The 11,412-nt window shown below is 37.4% G+C and overlaps 1 protein-coding gene across 2 annotated transcripts in view; it reads left to right on the top strand.

Annotated features, from left to right (window-relative positions):
- Positions 1 to 9,405: 9,405 nt before the first annotated feature.
- Positions 9,406 to 11,412, top strand: part of LOC126740198 (voltage-dependent anion-selective channel-like) — a 33,799-nt gene continuing 31,792 nt past the window's right edge. Inside the window, exons 1-2 of one of the 2 annotated variants that reach the window (XM_050446128.1) lie at positions 9,406 to 9,542; positions 9,618 to 9,978. In XM_050446128.1, coding sequence (XP_050302085.1) covers positions 9,799 to 9,978 — 180 coding nt within the window. In that variant the 5' untranslated portion in view covers positions 9,406 to 9,542; positions 9,618 to 9,798. The remainder of the gene's footprint in view (positions 9,543 to 9,617; positions 9,979 to 11,412) is intronic. The other variant, XM_050446129.1, reaches the window with a different exon arrangement.

The following is an 11,412-nucleotide window of genomic DNA, read 5'->3' as shown; positions in this document are numbered from 1 at the left end:
TCTACAGAGGATTTGATTGTCTATATTGTAATTAAACAAAACAGGATCCTTGGTTCGGTGAAAGGAGATCACACAGCATTTCGAGATGTTAAGACATAACTGATTTCGACTGCACCACCCCCTAATTAGGTCCAAGTTACTCTGTAAGAACAAGTAGTCCAAGATACTATTGATACACCAGAATATTTTCAGATCATCAGCATAAGCTAGTCTAAGGCAGGAAATCAATTCTATAAGATCATTAATATAAAAGATAAAAAGAAGTGGGCCGAGATTGGATCCTTGTGGGACTCCAGAAGTTGAAACAAAGGTATTAGATCTGCAACCTTCCACCTCAACAAACTGTAGACGGTCAATAAGGTATGACGAAAGAAACGAAATTAGCCTTTCTGAGAAGTTGAATTGCTTGTTCAATTTTTCCAGCAGAATGCTATGATTTACCTGATCGAAAGCCTTACTGAAATCAGTATACACCACATCAACCTGACTTTTTCTATCTAGGGCTGAAATTTTTTTTTTTTTTTTTTTTTATGGTAAACACAAGCACAAGAGGAAAGTCCTATGTCACTCTTGGAGTGGTGCTTGCGCGAAGATATTTGTGGGCATTTATCTTGAATCGCTGCAGGTTGTATGCGTCGGGAAATATGTGAGGTGGAAGCCCGTTCCACAAAGAAGATGTTCTCCAGATGAATGAATCCCGATACAGCGACGTCCTTGGGGTAGGCAGGTGGACTCTATGTTGATGAGCCGCAACTGCTAGACGCGTCCTTCTTGCCGGAACAGCCCTGGGTGGAATCAGGCCTGCCAGCTCAGAGGAGCACTTACCGTGATAATAACGGTAGAATAAACAGAGATCAGCCACCTTTCTCCTGTGCTCCAGACAATCCAGACTCTTTGTCAGTTCTGGTTTGTCGATAAGACGAATAGCTCTCTTCTGAATAGAATCTAGCAGCTTTAAACTATGCTTGGGTGCAGAGCTCCAGACATGCGAGCAATACTCGAGGGAAGGGCGTATTTGAGCCTTATAAGGAGTCAGTAGCTGTTCTGGTGTATACAGTTTTTTCGTTTTGAAAAGCACACCGAGATTTTTGGAAGCTGCCCTGGCGATCTCGGCAACGTGGTCATGCCAGGACACACTGTTGGTGACTTCGACTCCTAGAAGATGTAAAGATGATTTCATTGGCAATGTTTTCCCTGCCATAACCAGCTCCGGGCCATCAACGTTCTTCTTCATCGTAAATACTGCAGCCTGCGTTTTTTTGGCGTTCAAATTGACCAGATTGTTACCGCCCCACTCCAAGATTGCTCTAATATCGTTGTTGGTTGAAGCTACTTGTTGCTGCCTAAGATTCTGAGAAGTTGCGGCTGTCGTTGGTTTGGTGGACTTAAATGTGGAAATAAGTGTGCTATCGTCCGCAAAGCTGTAGATTGGATTGACAGTGGTTCCTAGCAAATCGTTGATATATATCAAGAAAAGGGTGGGGGATAGAATGCATCCTTGAGGGACTCCAGCGTTAATGTTAAATTTGTCGGAGAGGTGTCCATCGACGGCTACTTGGATTGTTCGTTGTTCAAGAAAACTTTTAATCCAATTCAATAATGAGTTTTGTATGCCGATTGAGGAGAGCTTGGTTAGTAGTCCCTCATGCCACACTCTGTCAAATGCCTTGGAAATGTCAAGAGCGACTGAGCGGGACTCGCCGTGCTTCTCCATGGCCTCCGTCCACAAGCGTGTGACGTAAGCCAGAAGATCGCCGGTGGATCTAAGCTTTCGGAAGCCGTATTGATGATCGCTGATTAGTCCAGATGATTCCAGATATCTTAACAGTTGTTGGTTGACTGCTTTCTCCATAATCTTCGATATTACTGAAACTAGTGCAATCGGGCGGTAATTGGATGGCATCGTCTTCTTACCCTTTTTGGGTACAGCTTGCACTTGAGCAGTTTTCCAGCTTGTTGGAAATGAGCCCTGTTTGTACGATGCCGTGAACAGTCTACATAAGGGAGGAGTCAATTCGTCTGCACAACGTTTTAGTACTAGGGCTGGAATTCCATCGGGTCCAGAAGCTTTGTTTGTGTCTACGCTTTTAAGAATTTTATTTATAATTCGTTGGGGAAATGAAATTTCTCCCATCGATGAATTCACCCTTGGCAAATATGGCGGTGTTTTGCCTTGCGAGTGCAGAGTAGAATTGGACGCGAAGAGTTTACCCAGTAAGTTGGCTTTTTCCCTTGCTGTTACCGCGATAGAACCATCATCTGCTGTTAGGGGTGGCAAGGCCGACTTAGCAAATCCTTGACTAACGGCTTTCGATACCGACCAGAAAGATCTTGTTCCATTTGGGCAGTTTAGCAATTTGTTTTTGATCCTGTTGTTGTGACTCTCTTTGCATTCATCAATAATTCGCTTGCAGCTATTTCTGGAGGTTAAAAAGTTCCTCCAATTTTCGGTGAAAGGATGTTGACGCCATTTGCGATATGCTGCGTTTTTAGTGTTTACTGCCTTTTTGCAAGGTTGAACCATTGCTTGTTGTTTGATCTGCATTTAGTAGAAAAGGGGATATAAGCTTCCATTCCTGCCAAGATCGTCTCTGTAATTTGGTTTGCACATTCTGAGATGTTATTGGTTCTAAAGCAGACTTCTTTCCAAGGGAATGAGCGATAAAATTCCCGAAGATGGTTCCACTCTGCTGATTTATAGTGCCATACCTTCCGCGGCATCGGAGGATCCTGCGTTTTAACATCCAACTGGCAAGAGACTGTTATCAATTTGTGGTCCGATGTTCCTAGGGGGGCCTGTACTGATACAGTGTACGAGTCAGGGTCTGAAGCCAAGACCAGATCTAGGAGACTCGCGAACTCGCCGTCTCGATCGGGGATTCTGGTAGGTTCCTCCACAAGCTGCGTAAGCCCGCATATGGTGGCAAATAGCTCAGCTTCTCGTCCTTCATCGTCGTTCTTGTTGCAGAAGCGCAGCCAGTTGATATTGTGAACGTTAAAATCACCCATGACGATGATTTCTGCGCTTGGGTAGTCAATTTGGAGTTGGTTAATGCAATCAACCAGGTTCAAAAAGAGCCGCCTATATTGGGTGTCGCTTGGTGGTCTGTAGATACAGCAGATAAATTTCGTGGCTCCACTGGCTATTATTTTGAACCACATAACGTCGAAGTCCGCAGGTTAAAGCGTTTTCTTCCGCTGGCAACTCAAATCGCTCTTGACAAATACTGCCAATCCAAAGTTTAGTCGAAATCGGGTGTGTAGATCGTATCCAGGATAAACGAGGTGAACATTTGTTGTTTTGTTGTTGAAGGTTTCACCTTTGTTTCTGCCAATGCCAGAATGTGAGGCTTATTTGATTGCAGGTGTTGGTGTACTGCATTAATATTGGTGTTTAGGCCTCTGATGTTGCAGAAATTGATTTTTAGGCTTTTAAATCCGCCTGATGGACCCCCCCGACCAGCCTCCGCCCGGAGATCCGAATGGGAGGCTAGTTTACCTCCGGAAAGTTTTGGTCGTGGGGGCGCCATCATGCATTAAACGACATCGACATCATACATCGACATGGCGGCGAAACGTGAGTTCTATGGAACCACTTCACGCCGCCTAAGTCCTATGTGGTGGTATTAAACCGGGCGATGCAAGAGGACAACATCTACCACCAAAGAGGTTGCTCTTTTAGTCGCCTTTTACGACAGGCAGAGCATACCGGAGGGCTATTCTACCCCGGCCCTCCCCGGGGGATAATAGTTGCTGTCAAAAACTATATTAAATCTCGGAAACTGGATATTCCTGACCCATCCATAGACGAAATTTGGATTTTAGCTGTTTTAGGAGACCATGAGGAATACTGTCTTGATTGTATTTATATTCCTCCTGCCATGGACATACCATCTGTTTGTGAAAAGTACTGTGGAACTATTGCAAGACTTTGTGATCTGTATAAAAATGTATTATGGTTGGTGACTTAGATCTTCCTAATATATCTTGGAAACCCAAGATCTACCTAGTCTACGCTAGCAACATATTGTTTTGCAAAGATTCAGTTTTTTGTGATTCACCCTCTTTTTCAGGTTCAGGTTTGTCTCAATTCAGTGGCGTAGCTATAATTTAGTGTATAAAAGTTGAAATTTATCAACTTTGTTAAGTTATCCATTATGAGTCATGAAAGCAACGGTATACCTATGAACAGGTATAGTTAGCAGGACTGTAATAACCTTTATAAGTTATGGATTGTGAAATAACAATTATTTTTTCTCCCATTAATTTATTTATGAGACTTCTTGATTTGTTAAAGTTATGTTTATTACAATTTTTTATATATTTTTTTACTATGATTAATAGGAAAATAAATAGCCTTTCTGTTAATTTCCTTGAATTTATCATTTTTGTAAAACAAGCCTTACTATAGGCAGGATAAATAAATATTGATTAATCATCACAACGCTTTTATTTACTCAAAAAATTCCAAAAAAAAAATTAATATGGCCTCAAACAATAGACCAAACCACTCAAAACATTGCCTTCTTAACTAAGTGGGGCTTATAAGACGCATCATCATACACAGTCCTTCATTTCCATTATCATCAACATCAGCATGGGCTACAACTGGGTCAGCATTAGCTACAACTGGAGCAGCATGAGAAATAACTGGAGCTACTATAGAATGTACACCATGACGGTGAGCTACAGCTCCAGATGGACCAGCAATGATGGCGTTTTCATGTCTATTCAGGGAAGAAATGCTGCCTGGCTTCTTCTCTAAATAAAGGGGGACACAATTGTTTGATTGTGCCACTGGAGAGTACTTTTACATTACAAACAAAACTTTTACATTACAAAATATGCTCATTTATTAGATCCGAAGACAGGAAAATGGAACAGTTATGGGTAAAATTAAAAAATTTGGTGTTTATGTTACTACCTTGAGGACTAATTCTCTGAAGATACACCACTAAATATTTGATGCAAACAACTACTGAGCGTGTTCTTAAATTACAATTATTGCAATTAGGGCAAAGCCTATCTTTTAACATTAACATCGAATTAAAATCAATTAGGTACACCATCACAGTTTTCAGGAAAATAAAGAAAATATGTGTATATTAGTTGTTCGCCCCCATTTGTATTAACATCACAACTTTGACAATTCAAAAGTTCATAGGTGGTAGCTTTTATAAAAATTCCAAAATCATGTACATCTAATTTTTGAATCAAAGCCTGGCAAAATGATTAGGCATCCTTTTGTTGATTTGCCGTAAAATTGTCACTATGTGGGCCAATATCATTTAAAATATTATTTAATGCTGTATTCTCCTTTGAAATAGAAGCGCGAAATTCGGGCAAACATAAAAATGATTGAATGGCACTATTTGCATAATAGGACACCTTATCATCGTTTACTAATGCGGGTGGTTTATTTATTACATAAAGAATATTTTCCTCGTCTGAACTAAGATCTATTACGATGTCATTATTTACACTTTCATTTTGATAGGTGGAATCAGATAAAACATTTTGAGTTAAAGTGTGACTAGTTCTAAATCGACTTTTCATAAGAGATTTTGTTAGTAGATCATCGTTATTCGCTTTATCTAACTGACGCTTTGGAATGAACCCATTGTCATAAAGACTAACCACTATTGATTTATGGTGACTATATACGGTATTATAAATATTGTGACTTTGGGTTTTTGATTCAGTAGTAGACTCACCAATGTCAAGTTTTGAAGTTAAGCCTTTTGATATTAAGCAATGTGTTAGACCATTATTACAGTTATCAATAATATCCTTATTAAAATCTCCAATTATTAAAATGTCCCCTTGTTGACTGAGGATGAAGGATGGCTGCATCCAGCGGTGATTTTAATTAGTATGGGTTTTTGGCGAAGGCTCGGAGTACTAGCTCTGAGCACCTAAGCAAACTTAAATTTACAAGCGGTGACAAACATCGGTTGCTAGTCTGAGTAAATGCATTTCCATCGCTATATAGGGTTGGGTTGGGTTGATCGCATACCAGCATTTACACTCTTAAATTTTACATATCAAATGAAAGACCATTTTTAATTAAAAATATATATACAGGGTGACAATTTCAAGAGTAGCCATGGCTTATAATTTTTAAACCGTAAAAGATATAAAAAAATGCTTAAAACCGTTTCTATAGTAACAAGGGGGAACCAAAATGATGAATTTTTTAGGGATATACTATCATCCCCCTAACCCCCAGAGCCACCCCCTTAAAAATTTTAAATTGGAAGGGTAGTCGAGTGATACCTTGTTTGAAAGGTCTATTAATTCCCTATATTATGCGACCCTACTTATAATAATCAATGCATTTATTTTAGAGTTATGCCAATTTTAATATTTTTTAAAGGTTATTTAAGTGTTTTTTTAATTTCTTATAAAATTAACATATTTTGAAAATGTCATAAAATATTTAACATTTGAACATTAGTACAAATGGTTAAGAACTAGGAAAACACTCTGCAATATTGCGTTTATTCTATTTTTAAAACAATAAAAATCTGCATTGAACTTTAATTATTTTATTAAATGCTCAAAGTGGCTTCCATTATTTTGCAAGCAAAAGTACAATCTGTTTTCAAACTCTTGACGAACATTTCTAAAAACTTCAGTTGTTAATAATCGGCACTCTTGTGTAATTCTTTGTTTTAGCTCCTCAATGGTGGCAGGCTGCGTTTTGAAAACGACCGATTTTAGGTGACCCCAAAGAAAAAAATCGAGAGGGGTGAGATCTGGCGATCTTGGCGGCCACTCAATAGGTCCTCTTCTACCAATCCATTGGTCTGGATAATGATTATCTAGCCACTCTCTAACAGGCAATACATAATGTGGTGGGGCCCCATCTTGTTGAAAATGCAATAAATTTTCATCAAGAACAAGATCTCCATTTTCATCCCTTTGGTTTTCCAATTCCGTTATTACTAAAGGCTCAACAGTTGTTTCTAACATTTCAGCATAAATTTCTCCATTTAGATTATCATCAATAAACAATGGCCCAATTATATTATTCCCTAGAATTCCGGCCCACACATTTATTTTTTGGGGATATTGGGTGTGCCCTTCCCTAAAAATATGGGGATTCTCATCACTCCAGTAACGGCAGTTTTGCTTATTAACGTTACCGTTTAAATAAAAAGTGCACTCGTCACTGAAACAAATGTTTTTTATAAAACGTGGCTCATTTATTATTTTTTGGGTCATTAATTCACAAAATTCGATCCGCCTGTCTGGATCGTCATCACCAAGTTCTTGAACAATCTGTAGCTTGTAAGGATGGAATTTATTAATTTTTATTATCTTTCGTACTGATTCACGAGACACTCCTGTGGCAGCTGCTGCTTGACGAGTCGACATACCAGGATCCATAGCAAAATGCCCAAGAACCTCAATCTGAGTTGCTTCATCCAGTATTCTTGGCTGATTTTTCTTTATATTACCTACAAACCCAGTTTCTTCAAATTTTCTTACCAACTTCTGGATGTAATAATGCCCAACCTGCTTATCTGGGTGCCTCTCATTAAATATTGTGGCACTTCTACGAAAACAGCGATTTTGAGAACCATAAATAAATATCATTTCAACTCTTTCGGCGATCGTATAAACCATTGTAAAAATAAAACTAGAGCAGTGAGAGAACTTTAAATCACAAAAAGAACCACGATATTACTAACCAAACCAAAAATTGAACATTTTAAGGCAAAATTTAAATAAACAAAAAACAACAAATATTTCGAGAATGGCAGGCATCGAAAATTTTCCTTTTTTTTACATCGCCAAATACCATTCCGACAATTCAATAATTTCAGTATAAGTGTACTATTTATTGGAGTTTTGTTTTGGCTTTTAACAATTCATTTTAGTATCAGAATAAATATTTTTATTCTGATAGTAAAATGAATTGACTAACATTTAAAAGGACATACATATCTCGGAAATGGTTGCATTGATTTTAATGAGTAAGACGGCAAAATATAGGGAATTAATAGATCTTTCAAACAAGGTATCACTCGACTACCCTTCCAATTTAAAATTTTTAAGGGGGTGGCTCTGGGGCTTAGGGGGATGATAGTATATCCCTAAAAAATTCATCATTTTGGTTCCCCCTTATTACTATAGAAACGGTTTTAAGCATTTTTTTATATCTTTTACGGTTTAAAAATTATAAGCCATGGCTACTCTTGAAATTGTCACCCTGTATATACAGGATATTACAAAGTAAGATACTGATTCTTAAGGATGTTAATCCTTACGTAATTTTAAGAAGAAAAATTAAATTAAAACTTTGTTCTAAACTTCTTAACTTTTGGGCTACGGAGTGTTAAAAAAAATTCAGAGTATTAAAGTATTAATTGTACTGGCCACTTTTAACAGATAATCTAAACTTTTTTCATTTGTTCATGTATTGTTTTTTTAATTTAATGGTAAAATAATATATGTTTATAAAATAAATAAATTTAAGTTTTTTTTCTAATAAATTGTCTGACGAAAATACGCCTAGAAATCAAATTTTCTCTTAAATGAATGAGGATTATAAAAAGTGTTTTTATTTTCAGGAAAAGCTGTGCCGTAAATAATATTTTTCAACGGACGCCACTGGTAAACCAGTGGCGTTTAAAGACTTTATAAAAATCTCCTACATCAAAAAAAAGTCGTGATACTCAAAGGGTGTGTGCTAAATTTTATAAACATATCTAGAAATTTATTGAAGTTATGATGAAGAAACGATTTTTTCTTAAGAGTTTTAACAACCTGTACCTCAAAAGTTAAGGGGCTTAGGATATAGTTTTATTGAAACTTTTGTTATTAAAATCGCATTTAAGAATTAACACCCTTAAGGGACTGTCTGTATAAGTAGTTAGTGCGTGTTAAAATAGAGTAATTATTATAATATTCTTTTATTAATTATACGAACATTGAACAATAGAAAATTCACTTACAAGAAATTCCAAATGAAAACCAGAATTTATTACTGACTTTATTATTAACTGCCAATTTTTCCTTAAACTTAAGGGACTTTTGTCAGGTGTGTCAACACTGTCGAATATCCTTGCGAGAAACTGACATATTGGAGAGTTTCCGCATTGCAATGTTTTGAAAATGACATCGTTTAGTAAAGAGTTTTTTTTGGTTTTTTAGTAAAAAATATGATTCATCCAAAAAACTTTTCGTTTTAAAGATTCGTACCTTTTCTATTAAACAAAACATTTTTCGAAAAATCGATGGTTGTTGAACTTGCTCAAGCACCGATTCAAGGTAAGCATTCTAAACATATCTAAAAATCATTAGGTTGTAAATTGGTCAATCAAATATTCCAATTCACCAGAAAAGGGACTTTTTAATGGCCTTTTAATCGTAAAAAATCACCAAATCTAATTAATTTTCGCCACACCTGGCAACGTTATGACACGTAAGCATTTAAGTCACGTGATTCCAACATGGTGGCCATGGTGTACAACAATGAACCGATTCGTATGTCATATTTATGTTAAAAACTCATTCAAAATTTCTTGTATTTAGTGAGTATTTATTTTATTCGTATGTAAGGTCATTTATTGAGGAAAATAAATGATTATCAAAAAACTCTTTTTCAGTTGAGCTCAGAAAAAAACCTCAAAAAATACGGAAAGAAAAGCGCGGAGCGGAATTTATTTACGGCATATCTACGGGAAAAATTAAACAATTGACTAATTGAATTTTGCTTGTTGCCCGCTGTCAAAATTTAGGATGGATTTGTCAAAAAACTAGTTCAAAAAGAAACCAATTTTTACAAGAATGGAGAACCCGTGTAAACCGCCCATTGAGGAGAAGATCTACAATTGTCCCCGGCTGGCGGAAACTAATATAAAGGGAAGTCCGGCACGTGGCAGCGCAGAAGTCCGCCAGGTGGACTGCGGAAAGGGATTTGCTTTGTTTGGTAGTAAAAAATCCGGCCACGAAGATGTTTCGTCCCCCGTAAGTTCTCATTTTTTTATTCTAAATGCTTTTTAAATTAAGATAAGTGCGGTTTTAGGTAACTTCACCCATTCATTATAAATTTATTTGAAGGTTACACCTGAACTATATGATATATGTTTATTGTTTAAATGTTTGTTAAGGTCTACAAGGTATCTCAAAAAAATACATGCGCCTTACCGTTAACGTCATAATGATGAAGTTTAAGTAAACCCTAGGAGCAATTCGTAAATTCATAGTCGATATAGTTCAAAACATAGAGGAAGGTAAATGACGAGGACTTCCGCGATACTTTTTACCCAGCAACTCATGCAACTCTGTCCCTCTTCTCAGTCCATTCACGCTTCGTAGGGGTATGATGACATAATGAGTTAAGTAAGTTGAGTTGATGGTCGTCTTCCAGAGATCTCTATCTTGAGCTGAGTGGGTAGTTTTTTGTAATGTTTATCCGGTTATCCATTTTATTGGCCACCTGCCCCTCGCATGGCATCCCCTCTTTATTCCCTTGAACTACCAAGGTTTCCGTGCATTATAGCACCTCACGAGATGTCCATTGAATCTGGCGGTATGACTGGGATATGGTCGTGATCAGGCTTTTTATTTCGATCGACTGATTGGTTTATGCGGTATGCGGTCCATGGTATGCGACGCAGCATGCGTCGATACGCCTACAACTTAAAAGCATTGATTCTGTACTTGTCTTCTTTTTTAATTGTCCAAGTCTCGGCTGCGTATGTTGCTATCGGAAAAATTAGCATTTGTATTAATCTTTGTTTAGTGTTCTCAGTTATGCTTGTGTTTTTTCGTGCTATTGTCACCAGCCTTCGATTGCCGTTTCGCATCCTCCTGTATTTATTATCTTTGATCCGAGGTAATGGAATTTCTCCACTATTTCGTATTCTGCGATTCATTGGATCTGCTATCGGTTAGGATTTGTTGTTTGGATGTGGATCTGTCTATAATCACTTTTGTCTTAGACTCGTTGGTTTTGGAACGTAGGTTGTGCAACACGTTCTTCTGAAACCCGTTTCCAGACTCCTTCTTCTTGTAGCCGTTAGCTGAACCTATGCCGGTAATCCTGCCGGATAGTACCAGATATAGGTAGGAAAAGCAGACTACCATGCCCCGGACTTGGAAAAACCCAATTTCTTCACACAAAAACTTCACAGTGGAGCGTGGGTGAAAATTATTGGCAAAGAACCTGTACAATATACATGTAATAGAGACAAGGCACAGTGGTTTGAATATGTGTTTGTGAATTATGAATGTTTTTTTTGGCTTTCGTTAATCATCACTCATCAGGGATTTATATTCACTAGTCTTGTCGGCCAATAGGTATGAATTGATATCCTAGAGGACAGCATTTTTGGAAATACCATATATAGTCTTAAATGAATTCAATGCTAGTTTGTTTTTATCAAACAAGCGTTTTAT

Source organism: Anthonomus grandis, chromosome 9 (assembly GCF_022605725.1).
Source record: "Anthonomus grandis grandis chromosome 9, icAntGran1.3, whole genome shotgun sequence".
Classification (NCBI taxonomy): domain Eukaryota; kingdom Metazoa; phylum Arthropoda; class Insecta; order Coleoptera; family Curculionidae; genus Anthonomus; species Anthonomus grandis.
The sequence above is the reverse complement of the archived record's forward strand: the minus strand, read 5'-3'. Positions and strand labels throughout refer to the sequence as shown.